Source organism: Manacus candei, unplaced genomic scaffold (genome assembly GCF_025592945.1).
Source record: "Manacus candei isolate 608988 ecotype Guabito, Panama unplaced genomic scaffold, ASM2559294v1 h1tg000002l, whole genome shotgun sequence".
Lineage (NCBI taxonomy): Eukaryota > Metazoa > Chordata > Aves > Passeriformes > Pipridae > Manacus > Manacus candei.
Genome location: NW_026138050.1, coordinates 4,810,857 through 4,830,817, shown reverse-complemented (window position 1 = coordinate 4,830,817; position 19,961 = coordinate 4,810,857). Strand labels below are relative to the sequence as shown.

At 46.7% G+C, this 19,961-nt stretch overlaps 1 protein-coding gene across 1 annotated transcript; it reads left to right on the top strand.

Annotated features, from left to right (window-relative positions):
* Positions 1-1,664: 1,664 nt before the first annotated feature.
* KIF19 (kinesin family member 19) lies at positions 1,665-19,409 on the top strand. Its single transcript, XM_051776900.1, has 20 exons — positions 1,665-1,745; positions 3,971-4,051; positions 6,263-6,373; positions 7,292-7,379; positions 7,974-8,110; positions 8,260-8,385; positions 8,983-9,177; positions 9,969-10,121; positions 10,983-11,105; positions 11,962-12,115; positions 13,055-13,229; positions 13,592-13,781; positions 14,353-14,623; positions 14,795-14,916; positions 15,706-15,848; positions 16,312-16,417; positions 16,909-17,367; positions 17,663-17,816; positions 18,468-18,575; positions 19,093-19,409. Exons 1-20 carry the CDS (start codon positions 1,665-1,667, stop codon positions 19,266-19,268), a joined length of 3,153 nt encoding a protein of 1,050 aa, XP_051632860.1. The 3' UTR covers positions 19,269-19,409.
* The last annotated feature ends 552 nt before the right edge of the window (positions 19,410-19,961 follow it).

Genomic DNA, 19,961 nt, shown 5'->3' with positions numbered 1-19,961 from the left:
TTTGGCATGAAGAGGACCTTAAAGATCATCCAGTTCCACCCCCCTGCTCTGGGCAGGGGCACCTTCCACTTGACCAGGTTGCTCCAAGCTCCAACCTGGCCTGGAAAACTTCCAGGGATGGGACATCCACCTGAATTACTCTGGGCAACTTGTTCCAGTGTCTCATCTCCCTCAAGAATGGTGGCTTGAACTTACATAGCAGGAATCATTTTTATTACCCTTTCGTTGTGATGAGATGACTTCTCAACCATTTTCTAAGTCACAAATTGAGCTGAAAGGTTTTCTTCCCCTGTATCCATGCAGTGAAGTTTTATTCCTGGTGTTTTATTCCTGACTGTTTTCAAAGTAATGGAGTGTAATGGCAGTGTCAGAGGAACTGAGTTCTCTTCTAAGATGCTTCTCTGAAGTGTGAATCATAAGTGAGGGGGAAAAAAAAAACAACATAACAAAGAAAAAGCACCCAAAACTGTTGCTCCTGCAGGAGCTTTGGAAGTTGATAAGGTGTCCTGACCAGCAGCTCAGGCCTTTTCTTGTCTGTAACTGGGATTTCTGACACTGCTCCTTTCAACTATTGCATCTTTTCTCTTGTGTTTCTTACTTCAAATGCTTTTGCAAATTGTGTGCTACTGAAATTGCTTTGTGGGGTTGTATTAAACCAGTCCCTTTGGCAAATCTTGTAATATCACTAGGAGCTGTAGTAGGGAAGAAGAGTCATCTTGGATTGAATCCATGTGCTGTGCAGCTTCACATTCTCCACCACTGGTTTTCAGCCTGTGCCTTTTTTAGGGCTTCAGAAGGATGGTCAAAGCAGAAGCAGGTTTGCAGGTACTGTCTAGAGCTATATAAGGCTGGGGAAAAAGGCTTTCAACAGCACTTGTACCTCCACTGAGTGCCCTTAAGGGTCCAGAATTTGGGTGGGAAGGGAAACAAACCTTAAGCATTAAGATAGTATCTCTCATTATTTTTGTTAATGTATTCTATAAAGTATTTTTAATGATTGTTCTTAAATAGCAAGATTAACTGGACCAATTCATATAATCCTGGGCTAGCCTTCACTCTCACAGTCTTTGTTTTGAATTTGTAATAAATATTCTCATGACCTTTTAACCACCTACAGCCCTTAATGCAAACCACAGAACAAATTTTGTTCACTTCCTATACTAAGCTTTAACTACTTAAATTCTAATATTTTTTATAAAGCCTTACTGTAACTTTCATGAGCTTTGGCTCATTTACTGTCAATAAATAATGAAGACAAAAGATGATCTTGTCTTTGTGATTTTTTAATAGGTTGTGATGAATGGACTGACACTAAAAATGCTGAAGGGGATTGACTTCCTGAATGTGGGAATCGTGAAATGCCACTGTGTGTGAAGTGACAGTGCAGTGGAAGTTTGCTCAGTGAGTTGGGCCTTAATTTGGGCTTTTAGGGGGGTCGTTTTGCTGATCCTGACCCCTTTCACTGTTTCCTGTGCAAGGTGCTGCTTCCTGCAGCCCGTTCCTGCCCCGGGGCTCAGCCTGTGGCTGCCACCTCTCCCTGTGCCTGCAGTCACCTCCCACCCGGGGGAGCGCAGGTGTTGCCTCTCCTTCCATCCCTGGGGTGATGGCTGCTGCCTCTAAACCATTCAGTCTCCTGCCTCTGCAGCCTGAAGGGCTCCAGCTCCATGTGCTCCTCCCTGGGCAAATCCCCCAGCCCGGAGCTGGGATCGTCCCACACCTCGGCCATGAAGGAGCAGCAGCTGATGGTGAGTCCACTTGCTTAGGGGAGGGAATGGGATGGGGAGGAGCAGCTGGGTTGTACCCAGCCCTGGCATCCTTCAGTATCCTTACATGTCGTGTTCTCCAACTGTCTTCTGGTGTTCCTGGGCTCTGTGGTCCAGGAACCACAGAGAAAAACCCAGACTTGTGCTAACTGGGCACGATTTAAAGCAAAAGTTTTGTATAAGTGTCCTGCAGAGGAAAAAAAATGTGCTGTAGGGCAGGTGAGGCTGGGTAACCTGGCAGGTGGTGATGGTAGTTAGTCCTCAGTGTGCCTGTCTTTTTGGGGTCTGACATATTCACAATAAACAGCCAAAAGCAGCTGGAATTACAGTCCTGCATCTCTCTTTGTTGATCCCAGTAAGAGGAATGCTTTGAAAATGTAATCCTCTCCCAAGTTTCAACCTTCAACCCTGTGCCTCCCAGTTAAACTGAAGCATTGCTCTCATAGTGTGCTGGAACATGACTGGGGCAAACACAGAAACCCCTGCTCAAACTGGAATCGCTTAAAATAAAGTCAATAATATGTGGAATACCTTGCATTCCTCTCTAATGCAGGAAAAGCCTTAGTACTTGGTGTGACCCAGCTCCACATGCTGCTTATTTGGGTTTGTTTTCTTACCCTCACTGGCTGGGGCTCACAAGTACTGTGATTAACTGGACCATTCTGAAGGTTAAGGCTGTTCAAGAGAGACTTGCACGATCCCCTCTGCCTCCTGCAGAATTTGGGATTATGGTGTACCAGATAATATTTTTAAATGCTTTTAAGAGATTAGTTCAGCCCTTGGGAATGAGATGCTCATAACAGTGTCACTCAGCTGTGTTTAGGGAGATGATGAAGCTGCAACAATTAACTTATTCTTGTGAATATTAAAAGCTGTTCAAAGCTGAGGAGCTTACCTTGTACTCGGAGATGTTCCCAGTGAAGAAATGTTCCTTTGTTGCAGCTACTCAAAATTGGCTACTACAGTACTTAAGACTGGGAGCTGTTTGTGAAACCCTCATTTGATTGACACATAGCTTGTTATTGTGGAAATAAATCTGATTCCTATAGAAACTAGCTGCTTGTGACTGGTGGGGCTGTAGAAGGAATCTGTTTTGATAACACCCACCCTCCTGATGCGGTGTTGTTCCTGTGCAGTGTTTTAGAAGCATCAGCTCTCCTGGCAGGAGCTGCAAAGGGGATGTTGCTGTGTTTTATGGAAGGGGAAAAAAAGCCATGGAAAAGTGAAAATAAAATTTTTCAAATCTTTGTTATTAACTGAGACCTCAAGGACAGCTGTTAGGTGGGATTTCAGATAGACCCTCCACCAGGCACACAGGTTTGGGATTGTGCCACAGCTGCAAAGTGAGTCAGGGCCAGAGCAGGACCTCGGCTTCAGGGGGCCCAATTAACCCCACAGCTGATCTGTGACACCACATTTTCTCTATGACTTCACATGTAGATTAAACAGGCTGAAATACATGTGCTCTTGTCTATTATTAATGCTGACAAATAGGTTGTGCCATTGTGTTTTAAATCTTCGAGTCAAATTATCGTCTGCGTTTCAAGCAAAGCAGTGTGTTTCTGGCTGATTGAGTTGTGGCACGAGGCACTGGCAGTTAATTGCTACTTTATAATCAGTCCTGCAATGAATTCCAGCTCCTGAGGAACCCTGTGGGAACTGCACAGATCAGGGCCAACTTGCTCTGATCTGGTTGAACAGGCTCATAAGGATTGCTACCTGGGATTAAACAAAATGGGTACTTAGTGAAATGCAATTCCCTTTCTTTGTCATGGATAACTTTAATCAGTGTTTTGGAAGCACCAGGGGAATCTGTAATCGTGCTCAGCCCTAGGACTGTTGGTACCACGGTCCCAGACCTCCGAAGGTTCCTGCTGGCAGCTGCAATGACACGGCTGAGTTCACTCTGCCACCTTCTCTGTCAATCAGTCGGAGTCTTGCTGTGTTAGAGGCAGAAACGGGGGAAGAGGGAGGAAGAATTTGTCAAGATAAAAGTGCAAATCACGAGAGAATGAACTCATTTAAACTTTATAAACTTCCTTAAACTTCTAGGCCTTAAAGCTTTAAGGTTTTGAGTTTGATCAGCAGAAGAGGCGCAGCGAGAAGCTGTAGCCCTTGCTGGTGGTGCCTGCTCAGAGCTGAGCCCTGCTGCAGGTCTGTCTGGGTGGCCTCAGCACAGCCAAGCCACGTGTGTGCTGTGTGTGCAGGTGGCCCTTCGCATCCGACCCCTCAGTGAGGCCGAAGTGGAGGAGGGAGCTGCGCTCGCTGCCCGCAGAGTGGGTGAGCAGGTGAGCTGGGGACCCCCACCATGGGCACTGGGGACTCTGCCAGGTACCCCACGGGCCACCCCAGTCCTCTGGCTCTTCTGGTCCATGTGCAAGCACCTGCTTTCAAATCCTGCAAACCCCCTGCCCTTGCTGGGACACAGCAGGGACGCAGCTTCCCGTGCAATGGCACCTCTTTTTTCCAGTTCTGCGTTTCCCTTTTTTTCAGAGGCAGGAATTGCAAGAGGCCCCCACTTACCTCTTCTACATTGCTATATCTGTTTACAGATTTTTATTGTGTCCTTGTTATTTACCTTCATTTTCAATGTAAATCCCATTATTTTCTTTTGTGCTTCAGTTGATCTATCTCTGAACCCTTCCTGAACACACACTAATTCTGTAATATATCTAGTCTCCACTCAATAGTCAAATGATAGAAGCCCTCTGAAGCAAAGAGAACATGAATCTCTCTTTCCCCTTTATGGATTATCTTACAAATGCAATTTTTGTTTAGCACCTTACCCGTGAAATACCTTTTTTTTTCTTTTCTATTTTTAAAGCAGCCATTAATCTCACAAGGATATTAGTTTTATTTTTATACAGCTTATTCAGACTTGCATCATCTCCCCCAAGATCTATTTTCTCTAATGGAAATCTGGGAAGGAAATGTGCATTGCATTAGTCTGAGTAACTTCTGTCTACGAGAATGCTTTTCTCTTAATAATGCAAATAACTGTAATTATGAAAGCAAATTAATTGACTGGGCAATTGAAGTACTTAGATTTCCTGGTGTATTTTGATTTGCATTTATGTTCCCTTCTATTTTTACTCTCAGCTGAACTCATTTAGAACTGCTTCTGTCTGCTTATTAACTCTAACTCAAAACTGACTCTGCTGGTGGCTTGTTATGTTTTAATGCTTCCATACAATAGCAGAAGATTTGTGCTTTTAGAATACTGCTGGTTAGACCAGGCAGTAGCCCCAGGTTGGAAAAGGGCTCTTTGGATGCATGGACACACTGTGAGCAAAATTTTGGATGTTACAAGAGCTCAGTAAAAGAGGCCTGAAAGTGTTAGTAAAATGCTCCTAAACTTCTAAAGGAAACATGATGACCTCATTCTCCAAGCTCTGCTCTTGCCTGTCACAGTTGCATGTGCACATGATTAAGTGTCAGTCCCTCTTTTGCAGGCAAATCCTGCTGCTGAGGACAAACCAGGAGTTCCCTTTGGAGTTTATTCTTGTGTTGCTTCAGGTTTTAAGGCCTGGGCTGGACCAGTGAAAACTAAAGAATTTTAGAAAAGCAACAACAAAAAAGTAATTCTTCTAATTGAAAACTTGCAAATCAAGGAGGTACTTGTTAGAGATTTGGAATTTAGCGGGAAACGCAAAAGAAAAAGAAAACCCCAAGTTTTGACATTTCCTGAGCTCCATGGGCACCTGTCCTGGATACTTGTCTCTCTCCTGGTGCACCAATGCAGTTATTCTGTCAGTCAAATAGTGGTTGATCTGTGCTCTAATGATCTGTTTACCTGGGAGAGAGTGAAAGCTGCTCTGGAGCAGGAGGCACAGGGCTCTCTGTCCTTCCCTTGAGCCTTGAGCATCTCCTTATGAGCCATCTCAGTGGAGCAGAAACCCATTCTCCACAGTAATAATACACTCTGATAATCATGTACTAAAATAGATCCTAAAGGACTGAAAGGAAACAGAACCAGTTCTGTAACCTGCTGCAACTCCTCTCCTACCTTTGTTTTTTCCTTCATAAAAGCCAGAAATGGAATGAAGTTTCTGTCCCTGAGCAATGCAGATATTTCGATCAGTCCTGCTGCACAAAAGGCCTTGGCAGATGACTTTGGGCAATGTTTCTCCTGAAGAACTTGACTATTTTCTTTCATAATTCCTAGCTGAAAATTGAGGTAAGAGGTCCTGTGTCCCCCTGCCTGCATGGGGGCCTGTTGGGTGTCATGTCCCTGCAGCCACTGCTCTTGCCCAATGCCAGCGACCGTTCCACTGCTCAACAGACCTTCAAAGCATTTTGCAGTTCTCCAAATTACAGGAGTTGCAACATCACTTGCAAAACCAAGTCTGTCGGCCTCAGCATTGTGTGTGTAAGTGTTTTCCAGGCAAAGCTGCAGTGCAGCATTCCCCTGGCCAAGGGATAGTGCTGTAAGGAATCCCCACAGGCTGTTAACCAAACCCAGACCTAATGTTTTGTCTTCTGACTTTGTCCTGTAACAGAGGGTGGTCCTGATGGATCCAAGTGAAGATCCAGATGACATCCTGCGAGCCAACAGATCCCGAGAAAAAACCTTTGTATTTGACATGGTTTTTGATCACACAGCAACCCAGGTAACAGCCTTCCCTTTTTTTAATCCAAAGGCTTAACACTACAATTGTTTTCCCTGCTTAGAAGACTTAGAAGAATGTTTTTGGCAGGTGAGTAGAACTGCACAGCCCAGAGGCCACATGTCACCCAGATAAAAGGTGACAGTGCTGAAGGTGAGAGGGCTGCGAGGGTTTTCCTTTTGCCAGACAAGTGGGGGGAGACACATGCAGTGTTCAGTCTGCCTCTGCCTCCTGCTTTGGCCTCCCCAGGGGCAACAGACCTGAGCAGGGATGAAGAGCTTTGTCTCCCAAGGTCTCTGGGGAATGAGATCATTGTCATGTTTTTGGCTCTGTTGCTCACACAGCTCTTCCCTGTGCCTCTGTGGTTTTACAGGCTCATGGAGGGAGCTCTGGTGCCCTCACTGAGCCATGTTTTGCAGACAGGTATGAGCTACACTGTGAGGATTTAATCAGCACCTGCATTTTGTGATCACCACAGCCTTGCTTCTCATAGCAGTTTGGTCATCTGTGTTCTCTTTCACATCCAACTTCAGAGTGGCAGCCTTGTATGCTACCTAAGACATTTTTGGAGACCCACTGGCACTTCTCCATAAAGGATAAGGTCATGGAGAGAATTTATTCCCTTCTTCAGCAGACACAAAGAAAAAGACACAGTATTTCATGTTCAGAAAATAATCATATTTAAGGTTATTTCTTTCAGTAGGCTCCTGCACCTTACCTGCCTTTAGAAAATTCAATAAACCTCTGTGCTTTTCTGCTCATTTTGATGATGTATCAGAATTCAAACAGCTTGAGAATCCTTCCAAAGCCCAGGAAATTTCTAAAATAAAGTGAGAAAATAATGAGGAATGCAATTAGTTATAGGATGTTTGGACAGCTGTTATGCCTGACCGAAAATCTGTGCTTTTTTGACTGAATTAGGAGGAAGTATATGTGTCCACGACCAAAAGCCTGATAGAAGGAGTTATTTCTGGATACAATGCAACCATTTTTGCATACGGTCCGACAGGTAAAGTAGTTCCTGTAGCTGTATTGCTCCAGATGAATAAAATATCACAGTGAAAGCCAGAAATATTGAGCCAATTAAGTGCTTGCTATGAGGACAAGAGTGAAGCATTAAAATACCATTCTCATTGGGAACAGTGAACCTCACTGAAATGCCAAAGTAACAGTGAAGCTGCCTTATTTGAAAAGTCACTTAATTGAGGTAGAATTCAGTAGAGACAAATCTTCCCATTAAAAGGAGGAGGTAATAAGGGCATCTGTGCAATGCTGGAGGCTGATCTCAGGAGAACCCATGTAGCTGTAGAAAGCATTTATACAGAACAGAGTATATGAAAATATGTTTCTCCTCTTGCTCTGAACACCTCGGTGAGCAGTTACCTTACCTGTCTGCCCATCTGCCCAGCCTCTGCCCACTCTTTTTGGATGGCATGCACCATGTCTCTCCTCAGGCAGTGTCATTGCAGCATAAGAAACTGGAGTAACTGGAGGAAATTGGGGGGTAAAGCACAGAAATCCCTAGGAAACCAGGTATCACTTGTTGTGGAAACTTTCTCAAGTGGAAGTTTGGCTTTGCTGCTGCCCTCTTTATCTTCAACAGGAACAGGAAAAACCTACACGATGCTGGGCATGGACAGTGAACCAGGGATTTACATCCGTGCTCTTGGTGACCTCTTCAAGGGCCTTGGAGCCACTGCTGAGGAGGTGGATTACACAGTCTCCATGTCCTACCTGGAGGTGAGGTCTGTGCTACCTTAGATCCAACCTCTGTGGAGCAGCTGTAATGGGAAGTGGGGTATCTGAGTCTGTCCATTGAAATGCAGGATCAACTCAACCCTAAGGACCCAGTGCCAGTCTCAAACCAACCTGCCATTTCTTACCCTCAGATCTATAACGAAGTGATCCGTGACCTCCTGAACCCATCCTCGGGGTTCTTAGACCTGAGAGAGGATTCCAGAGGCAGCATCCAGGTAGCAGGAATTACAGAAGTCTCCACTACCAATGCTCAGGAGGTACTATAGTCTGCAGTGAGCAGAAAGGGAGGGTGTTTGTGCTTTCATGCAGCAGTGCTTTAAAATTTCTTGACACTTTCCTATTGCCTGTGCTTACTCAGGAGTAAGGACATTTGTAGCAGGACATTGGTGGGACTGGATTAATGTGATGAATTATATGAAAAGGGCTGATCAGGGAGTCAAGTGAGGTGTAGGAACCAGGGTAAAATCCCCTGTCCATCTGCTAGCTCTGCCTCCCCAGGGTGCACCCTGCATTCTGGGAAGGGCAGGAGTGCTTTGATTTGTGTACCTGTGTCAACAACCAGTTGGAGAGTGAGAAGAATTAACTAAACCCCCTTGAGCAACACTGATGTGCACTTAAACATGTGCCTTGGACATGAGATAAGCAGGCCTCACAGAAAACAGCCCCAAACACAGCACACTGGCACTCCCCATGAGCCACAGGGGGAGATCTGGGGAAAATCAACAGCAAACCCCTGCCTGCATGAGCAGAACAGAGTTTGCCAGTGCCCTGGGTGAGGGGTTCAGTCTGAGGGAACGCTGTGCTGTGGCTCAGGCAGAGCTGTGCATGTCCACGGGCTCTTCTGCTTCCTTCAGATCATGCAGCTGCTGCTGAAAGGCAACAAGCAGCGCACGCAGGAGCCCACGGCGGCCAACGGGGCGTCCTCCCGCTCGCACGCGGTGCTGCAGGTGACGGTGACACGGAGGAGCCCACGGAAGGAGACTGGCGAGGAAGTGCGGGTTGGGAAGCTCTTCATGGTCGACTTGGCAGGGTCGGAGAGAGCGGCTCAGGTACAGCCAGAGCTTGGCAGCTTTTGGTGAGACTCGGCTCCATTCCCTGGTCTGCTGTGCGGGCTCTGCCTGCCCTCAGCCCTGGGGTGAGGAGCAGCACTGTGTGCCTCTCTGCTGCTTCAGAGGAGTAGTTTGTACCTGAGACAGCCTGAAAATCATGACTCAGTGTGGAGATATTGGTGGTACCTTTTATTAGGCCAGCTGCAGTAATTGGAAAAACGTAAATCTGCTTTGGGGTTCAAGCCTTCCCTCAGGTCTGAAAAAACACAGCAGCAAATTTCACATCTGAAGAGAAGCTGTGGTTTATTAGGCAGGGATTGTCTGGGCTGTTGGAGAGAAAGCTGGTGCTGGTGGAATAGAGTGATACTGGTGGGTGGAAAATAAGTCAGCTGGCTCCTATGGGAAGGAGGAAATGCTTGAACTTGGGGAGGTGATTTGAGGAAGAGAGATTTTACATACCAAGTATCTTTACTGAGACCAGGAATTCTGGAGCGATGTAGTTATGCACCTTAATTTCTGAAATAATCTTTAGAAGGTAATTAATAGCTATCTTTTAAGAACTAAGAGGTCAAACCTGGGCCATTCTCCAAGAAACTTATACCTATCAGCACCTCTGTGCCTCAGAGTGGGGTTTAACCCAGCACTTTCAGGTTGATTTTTGCAGGAGGCATTGCTTTGATATCCGAGCCTTGGCCCTGGTGATGCCGCACATCTTCCTGAGGTGCAGCCCCACTGTTCTCAAGCATGGGGTTTGTCTGTCTGTCCCCCTTCCCACTTTCTCCTCCCAACAGACTCAGAACCGGGGCAAGAGGATGAAGGAAGGAGCCCACATCAACCGCTCCCTGCTGGCTTTAGGCAACTGCATCAACGCTTTGAGCGAGAGGGGCGGGAGCCGGGCCCAGTTTGTCAACTTTCGAGACAGCAAACTCACCCGCCTGCTGAAGGTGGGGCACAGCCCCCTGCACCCAGCACAGGGCTTGGCATCACTGCTCAGATCAGGGCTCGAGGGCTGATCCTTGACTATCTCTGTGCATTGCCATTATCCAGCTTGGAATGCTCCTCCAGGATCTTGCGTGAGCTTTGCAATGCCTTGGACAGAGCTGTGCCTGTTACATGTGATCTCTGTGATTAAGGAAGGACCTTCTATAGGGTTAAAGCAATCCTAAAGATTTGGGTTGTACATCTCAAAGCTTACAAGTGACCAGGGATTTCTTAAATTAACTTACTGCCTTTGAATGTTTTATCCCTTCTGTAAGATTTGGCTGAAATTGGCCAATAAATTTGTTGGGGCACGAGGAAGGAAGACTGAGAGTGACTGTGTGCTGTCACAAGTTGTCTCTCCCTTAGGAAATCAGAAAGGCTGCAGACACACTCTTTGCCACGCTGGTTATTTTATGGATCCTTTACAACCTCATTTATGAACCTCCCCTCAAGCCTTGGTGCTGAGCTATCGCTGCTGCTGCATGACAGATGTGTTTTCTAGAGGATAGTGGGGAGGAGGAGAGATGGAGAGAAACTCAAGGCTCCTGTTGTGGGTGGAATTCAGAAGCTGCCAGTGCATTTGTGGAAATTGCAATTCTCTTGCAAAAATTCTTCTTTTGTAGCAAGTTAATTACTTATTGATTTTGCTGTTGGTAGTGAGAGGGCCTAATGAATGGTCTTTTACCAGCACTTCCTTCACTCTTAATTGGGATTCTCCATCAGAATCTCAATGAACTGCAGGGGTACCCAGACACAGTGGTTACCCCTGAGCAGCAAAACCCTGTCACATCCCTACTAACCACACCAACATTGCATCCCTCCAGGATTCCTTAGGGGGCAACAGCAGGACCATTATGATTGCACACATCAGCCCAGCCAGTTCCTCCTTTGAAGAATCTCGGATGACCCTGATCTATGCCTACCGAGCAAAAAACATCAAGACACAGGTACCAGAGCAAACCAGTCTCAAGGAGTTTGGGCTTAGAGGTTCAGTGAGGGTGGTGAGGCCCTGGCACGGGTTGCCCAGGGAAGCCGTGCTTGCCCCATCCCTGGAATTGTTCAAGACCAGGTTGAACAGGGCTTGGAGCAACCTGGGATAGTGGAATGTGTCCCTGCCTTAGAGATGATCTTTAAAGTCCCTTCCAACCCAAACCATTCCATGACTCTATGACTAAAAGCTTTCAAGTGGAAATAGAAGATGTGGTGGGTGAGGGGAGAACACACTTCAGGAGGGGGCAGTGCAGGTTGGTGTAGGGGCTCAGTGTGAGTGAGAGAAGAAATACAGATGAAGGGAACAGTGGAAAGCAAATTGTTTGGGTTGTGAATGAGAAGAGGAATCTGAAGGTGAAAAGAAGGGAGCAGAATAATGGAAAGGGAGAGGACGATGTGCCTGGTATGGATCTGGGTGCACACCACGAGGAATGATGGATGGAAGATGATGACAGTGTATTGGGAACGTCCCAGTGCAGATGCTGGGCTTGGAAGAGGAACTAAAGGCCTATAGCAGTGAAGAATAAAATGGAGAGGTTCATGGGGTGAAGGAAGATGAACAGTGATCTACAACAAGGTTTTCTTTCCTTCTGGATCTGTGTGTTTAGCCTGTGGACACAGGCTCCCTGGCTTTTCTCTGTCATATTTTGGGAATTTCCAAGGATTAGGGAAAACCACTAACTTAATCTCCCCACTCACGAGGGAAAATCCTTTCCCATCACAAGATTCAGTGCCCTCCAACTGAAAGCCTGGGTTTGTTTGCAGCTCTTGTATCAATCATGGGACCAACACTCACCTATTCTGGCTCCCCAGGTGAAGTGTAACCTGCAGAATATCTCCTACCACATGGACCAGTACACCGGCATCATCGCAGAGCTCCACAGGGAGATCGAGTGTCTGAAGGCAAGGGTCGAGGACCAGGAGAAGGAGAAAAGTGCAGCTGACCCCGACCTTGGGGTTCTGCAAGGTAGAGCCAGGAGCTGGAACGGTTCTGGGGTGTCTGGAAGGATGAGAGCAGGAGAGGAGCTGTGTCGGTGGGTTGTGGCAGTGCCTGGTGGGTCTCCATGCAGACACAGCTGGGGGAAGCTCAGCAATGCTTGTAGAGAGGCAAAGTGGAAAACACAGTCTGATGGGCAGTGGAGGCAGGTGGAGGAGCTGAGGTTGTTTTCCTGCAGGAGCCTCTCTCTGATGTACTGTGTGACTCTGGATATCACCCTTCTCAGCATCTTCATCAATGTTAAAATGTGTTACATTTCACAAACCCGCCCTTGAAAAGAGATCTGACATCAAATGGTGGCATTTGCTGGGGGAAGTCCTGTCAGTCACAGAGAGGTGACTGAGTTGTTGTAGCCTGCGTCATCATGGGCTCTGAGGCTGTGTCAGGACACCGAGCTCTGCTCTATGGTTCGTTGCTTGTAATTAAAGAAAGAAAAAAACAGAGAGACAGGCAGGGCGAAGATTTTAAAACACTGATTGTTCTGCCCTAGGGATTGTTCCTTTTGTCAGTGAACCTGGCAAGAAATGAAATAAAAATAGTCAAGTTCGCTGACAGACTAGACATGAGATATAATAGGCCTCTGCTACCAGTACCCAAGGTCATTTCTAGATAACAAGCACAGAAAACCTTTTTGGTTTTGGTGGGTGTAAAGGCAGAAGAGATGTCCCTGCAATGCAGTATCCTCTTAATATTCACAAAAGCATGGCAATGAGCCCTATTTATTGCTAATAATATAAAGCTATACCAGATTTCTTCAGCACGTGCTGAACTTGACAAGACTGCAGAATGAGGCAGAGTCCTGTAAATTAATGTCTTTTAATATGTGGCTTGGTCCCAGAATAGTTTTGGGGGGGACTTCACAGAATTTCACCTGGCCTAATGTCAGCTCAGAAATGTCTTTTCCTGCAGCAGAGGGGCAGCAGGGCTCTGAGGCACCCAGCAGCCAAGCTATGAGCACCTTGCGGGCACAGCTGATCGGGGCTTTCAGGGAGCAGATGGAGATGCGTCACAACCTGATGGAGCTGGAAAACACCAACATTGAGCTGCACGTGGATACCTGCAGGCACCTCCTAACAGTTGCTGAGTGAGTGCCTCCTTAGCTTCCAGCACAATGTATACAGGGACCTCCAAACTCACCATGGGAAGTGAGTAGGTGTAGCTCCATAAGGCAACCAGCACATATCGCATCAAGTTTAGGCTCAAGACTAAAAGTGGGGAAAAGCACTGTCCTTCTCGTGGAAAGAACACATAGGAGGCCTGTCTTACAAATTTCCAAAGGGGGGGAAGCTAACTGTGCTCTTCTGAGTGGTTTGTCCAGCTCCAAAGCAGCCTGGACCACTTATTTCTGCCATGGAAGAACAAGCTGGACAGACACAATGAAGGGCTATGCACCACTAGAGCTATGTCACTATGTCCCAGAAGTTCCTTTCTTTTTCTGGCTGGCAGCTGGGAACGAGAGAAGGCTCAGGTTGCATGTAAGGATGACATGCCAGCAAAGGAGGAGAAAGGAGAAATAGTGGAGGAGGAAGACAGGGAAGTGGATGTCATGAATTCACCTGAACCGCATGAAGTTACAGTGGCAAGAGAAGAGATCAACCTGCTGCTGGCAGAACAGTGCAAGACAGCGGCCCTGAAGGTGAGGAGGTGAAGGTGCCCTTAGGATTTCTGGTCTGCCCCCTGCCTGGTGGGTGCTTGAGGGCAGGATGGCAGCAGCATAACTCAGAGGTTCATGTGGATTTGGGCTCGCACAACAGAAGCAGTGGGGCAGCTGGACTCCTAAATAATTTGGGGTGCTGAAGGAAGCAGCATGGAAAGATTGATCTTTGCATCATCCCTGTGTCCTTGTGGTTTTTAGGATGAGGGAAAAGCACCCACTGGGCTTGTATTACCTATAAGTGAGCTAATCCTTTCCATTTTGAGGGTTTGTCACTCACTGGTTGTTCAGTTTGTTGGTAATTGCTTTTAGCCATTGTTTTTTTGGGTAGTTCCCATTAACATTTGAGTTCCTCTAGGCGAGGACTGTGCATCTGTATATATCTGCCATGACTGAAATATGGTGGCTGGTAGTAGAACAAACAAAATACAAAATACTTCTTGTAGATATTACTTCAATCTCAGCATGAAGGACACAGCAAAGATTTGCTCAAATGCCTTTGTTGCCCCAAGAAGCTGAGCTGCCTTGGCAAACCCCTATCTGTCTTTTTCAGACAGAGCTGGAGCAGCACTTAGCAAATGCCAAGGAAAAAGCTTCCCAGATGGAGGAGTTTTTCCCCAGACAAATCACTAGTGAGGATCAGCAGGAGGTGCTCAGGCTTCTCTGCAGAGCCCATGAGCTTCAGCTTGGCAACACAGAGCTGCAGGCAAATACACTGTACAGGGAGAATCTATTGTGCCAGAAGGATTTTGTGATCCAGCAACTGCAGCAGCACTTGTTACTCTGTGAAGAAATTATTCAGCAGCAACATATGCTGATAAAAGGTAAAGCAGCACCTTTTCTCTTGCTTTGTCCTTATCTCCAAGCTTTGTTTTCTGATGGTAAACTGGAGAACAATCCATCCAGAAAACATGGTCTTGGGTGTCATGACTTCACAGTTCTCAGTTGTTTCTCTAGGAGTTATTTTTAAGTCTTCCTCCATATCTCTGCTCCAGCCCAGAACATTCCTGTCCCAGAGACACTGGAGAGGTTACACCACCTGCACCTCTCTGAGCTGGAGGAGGGGGTGCTGAACCGCTTGCTGCTGCTACACTCAGTGATGTCCAGCATGCTCAGGGTAAGGCAGAGCAGCCTGTTGTGCTGGAGAATTCACACTGTCCCGTGATGTTGTCATGGCCATGGATTCACACACAAAACCCGGCTGGGTCCTGGTGCCAGTCAGAAGCTGCACACTGTTTTGTGAACATGTTGCCTCTGGAGTTCTACTCTTCTTCCCTCCTTCCCCTTACCTCAGAGAATTAAAGCTTTTAGCAGCACAGAAGCACCCAGGCAGTGCTGTGAATGACCCAGCTTCTGTTGTGTCAGATTTGAGAGAGAACTGGTTTGGTTGCAAAGAGAAAAGCAAAGGTTAGATGGCCAAACATGCAGCGCTCCAAGGGACTGCTGAAGGAGACTCTTACCCAGAGACATCTACTTGCTCATGGCACAGTTGTTATTGAGGTCTTCAGATCTTTCCTGACAGAATGGAAAGATGCTGCTGGCCCCTTTTTCTTTGGAAAACAGTGTTTTGAGACAGTAAGGGGCTGCCAGGAAATTGCCAGCCTTCAGCAGGGAGTCCAAGCACCAGCGTCTCCTGTTTATTATGATTGTCTAGAATGAACAGGGCAAGGGGTTGGGTTTCACCTTGAATAATAAACTTAATGTTAGTCATGTTGTTATATGAGAAATTAAACTACTCTGAGTGCCCCTCTACAGGAGGGGAGCAAATAGCAGGTGGCTGGAACTATGCAGAAGCACGTGGGGTATCAAGGGTGTCTTTGTGATGCAGGCTGAGAGCCTGGGCTGCAGAAGGGGCTTTACAGTGAGAAAAATCTGCTGAGGGTCTCATTCTTCCCTCTTCCTGCAGCCCCACAAAAGCCCTTCTCTGGATGTAAGTCAGCATCTGGATCCCAATAAAGATGAGATCAGAAAAGGTCTGCCTGGGAACATGAAGGATATTCCCTGGGGGGTGAAGTTTGACATGCCCTCCATCACCCTTGACTCAGACAGGTAATGTGAGTCTTTCTCTATTAGACTTATTCTTTAGGGCACAGAGACCTGGTAGCTCCCAGCTAAGTCCACAAAGCTGGGAGATATCAAACTGGAAGGACCTCTAGAAACTGGAATCTGCCAGAAGAGACTTTCCTGGTACATTGTTCTTGCAAAGCAGCTCCATGTTTTAGCAGGAGCCTTCTCTGCAGAGAGAGGCTATGGGACAAGTTTCAATTTGCTTCTGTTGGTGGGCAAGCATTTAAACCAAATAAAGTAGCAAAGTTTGTGAGGATCAAGGGACAAAATATCTCTCCTTCATGAATCCTGAAGTATTCCTTGCTGTGTTCATTATTATCATGTTTGCCAGGTTTCTGGCTCTCTCCACAGCTTGAGAGCTCTCAGCTAAACATGCTGCATCTCTCCCTGTTGATAAGGGGCCTGTGCTTTCATCTCATAACCTGCTGGCATATTCTGTTCACAGTGGCAGCTACAGATCAGCTAAAACAACACCCTGTAGGAAGGAGGGGTCTCTGGACACCCACATCAACCCAACTTTCTCTGGTTTGCCAAAAAGCCCAGCTCAGCAGGTCAGTATGGCAGGAACTGAATTCAAGGCACATTTGATGTGGAAAGCACCTTGCTCTTGTGATGACAAAAACATACACAGCAGCTAAATATGTGAGGAAGGTGGTAAAATTGCTCCTAGAGCACTGGCCTTGGGTTTAAAACCTGGGATTTAACTAAGAGGCCAAGGCTTAACTGCCTTCTCCAATTTAGGCACTCTGTGTGACTCGCCCATCTCCAGTGTGTCCAGTTCACTCAGCACCCTGGAAGAGGAGGGACAGTTAGGAGCTCCTCAGTTCCTTGCTCACTGGCTGACTGATTCTGTAGCCATGGCTGTGTATGGGAGATACACAGTCAAAAAGCTTTGCTTTTGTTTCTCTGGGCACAGAAGTTATTGTAACAATACTTCAGGTGAAATTTAATGTCTTCCAAGTGTTTCAAAGTGCTTCGAAGGGGGAAAATATAAAAGCATTGAATGAAAAGCAAATTACGCTGCAATTGCTTTGATTTTTAGCAGAAACCAACAGATGTTGCTGCAGGGAAGTCGACTCCCAGGCTGCACTCCCCCACCTCTCTAGGATTCCATGGGAAAAAATCACCTGCAGACATTGCTGCTGTTCTGTGGAGTCCAGAGACCTTGGAGGAAATTGCCACCAGCACCAAAAGCATCTCCCTCATTGCAGCCAGTCGCCGCTCCAGAGCCCAGCACAGAGACCCTGGGAGCAAAGCCACCCCAGTCCACACCTCTGGGGAGGATGTGCTTGAGCTGAAGTATCCAAAGGCCAGTTCTACCCCAGACTGTCAGACAAGAGACAGGGCATGTATTGGAGGGTTGCTGTTGGAGCCCACAGCTGGGAGCCAGCTGTGCTCCCCAGCCAGGGGAGAGCTGAGGAGCAGGAGAGACCAGGAGGTGTCTGCTGGGAGGACAGCCAGAAAGAAAAGATCTCGCTCTCTTGAACCGAACTTCCCCAGGGTAGGAACATAAACTCCCTTTGTGTTTCTTTCTGAAGGGGATGGGTTGAGCAGGAGGCATAGACCCAGTGAAGGTAGGGTGGTTTTTAAATACAGGAAGAGAAATGTAGTACAAACTGCATGGGGAAATAAGTTAAATATCTTTATTCTTCTTCTAAATATCTTTACCCTTGACCTCCTGCCTAAAGAGCAAGCTAAGCCGGTCAGGTGGGAAAGGAATCTTTTTGGTACAATGTGGCAACAGTCAGAGGTCAGAGACACCACCACTGAGGTTAACTCCACTTGGTGTCTTTCAGATCTCAAATGCTAAGCCCTGGACTCCCTCAGGCCCCAACACAGACACAGGTTGTGAGAACCACCTGCGCCGAGCCAGCCTCTTCCATCAGTCAAAAGCTGTGAGAAGTGTATCCATTGCCACAAAGGTCAGGGCTCCTGCCAGCCACCAGTCAGGTAGGGGCCAGAGAGATTTGTCTGTGCCTGATACCATCTCTGACAGATGGTGACATCCTGCACCAGCTCTGTTGAAGATGGATTGTCATGTGAGAAATAAGCCAAAGTAAACGCTAACGATCAGAACAATTAGCAAGCTGATCTGATTGTTTTTTATATGGTCTAAGTAGATTTTTGATGGGTAAGAAAGCACATCCTTTGTAGGCCACTGCCTCAGCTATGCCTGTAACCTATGGGGAAGAATTACTGTTCAGTTGTGTTTATGTGCAACAAGTGATTGATCTCAGTTTAGTCTGTGTTTCACATCCAAACCTCAGCAAGGATACCAAGACATGACAAGCTGGGCTGACCATCTGTCAGCTTCAGTTGTTTTGCCTTGTGCAGGTACACAAGGCCAGGATGAGTTTAGGAGAACTGGACACCCAAATCCTATTGAAACATTGCCAGAATCTTTCCCCATTCTGGCAAGGGGTGTAACTGATTCTCCTTAGTTTTTCTAACTTTTTTTTTTTTCTAAAAAAATGGTTAACTTTTGATTTACAAGGCTATAATTTATTTTGGCTAGCTATTAGCAACTCATACATTGCAAAATGCTTTTAAACTCTGCTCTGCTCGTACTGTTTATAACAAAGCTCTCCCTGCCTTCGACAGAGGGGACTCCACTCGAGGTGCTGCCAAAAGGCAATGCTCCTGCAAGTGCCACCCAGCACAGCAATGCTGATCATGTCAAAGGACAAGACCTCCAGAAACAAGTCAAGGGTGAGTGCATAAAATACCAGGTTGGCTGGCTCAGGAGGCACTGTGATACTCTTCAGCACTTGCTCTGTTGCAATCTGAACCAAAAGAGCTGTAAATGCAACACAAATGGTCCAGTTGGGAAAGCAGTCACATGAGCAGAGGTTTTGTGGCCAAGTTTTAAGCCTTTTTTCTTTGCAACAGATGACACGGGCAATGTTCCAGAAGGAACATCTCCCTTTTAGCCAAAAATAGCCTCCTAGGAAGAGAAAATAACATTTTCAGAGGTGCTAATAATCCCAGTCTAATCCATATGTAAAAGACAAAATTTAATCTCAGCTAGCCACATGTCAACATAACTGCTTCCAAGGTGTCACCTTGGGATCTTCTTCAGGCAGCAATGTGCAGATCCCAGTGCCTTTGCCAAACTCGGCCCTCCACAGCCTGTGGCAATCTGTCTCTTCCCCATTTCAACTGGAAATGAGACTCAAATTGAAGTATGAGAAACTTGACTAAGTTCTTCATCTTCCCTCGCTTGCAGGGCCTGCAGATGGTGCCAGCAGGCGGCAAAAGCCGCAGCCAGTCGCCCGCCTGGGGAGCCAGCCCAAGACTAAATACAAGTCACCCAGGGAGCAGGAACTCTTTGTGGCCCCAAGGGATTGCAATTTCAAGACTGCTGGAAGTCAAGGAAGTGGATGCAGGAGAAATGTGCCTTAAAATGTATTTTGGCTTCTGTGTCGCGATGCTGAAAAGCAGAGTGGAGGTGAGCAGGGAGGAGAAGAACCTTATATGCTGTATATGCTGTAGAATACTTTTTCTCTATCCCTACTTCAAGTCTGTCCTCTGTACTGTGTGCTCTAGCTGTTAGCTTGAGTTTAAGACAAGTAGGGTGTTAAGAGAGCCCAAGAGAGGCTCTTTTTCCCAGCACTGTTTGCCTCCCAGAAGATATCAGCATTGAGACCAAGTTGCCTTTTTTTTCCCAGGGCAAAGCTATGGATGCCACCCCTGCATCCCAAAGGCTCCCTAACTATTAAAAACAAATGTAAATGCCTGAGGAATAGTTTGCCCATTCTTCCCTGCTGTCCCTGTGTGTTGCTGTGAAGTTGGGAGGTGTGATGCACGCCTGGAATGCTGTTTGGGTGAGCAGATGTTTGGCTGTGAGATTGCTCTAAGCTCTCCTGTATCTGCAGAGCATTTCAGACCTGGCTGCAGCCAGAGAGGCAGTGTGGTGATAAGTGAAGACCCTGATAACAGCTACTAGCCTGGAGGTAAACTGTGGGAATGTGGTTTTCTTTTTGGAACAAAAGTCTCCAGGCAGCAGCCTATTCCATAAGGGACTTATTAAATATAATGCAAATAAAATGGTTCTGGTCATTGCACTGAATGGTGACTCTGTGCTCCATACGGGAG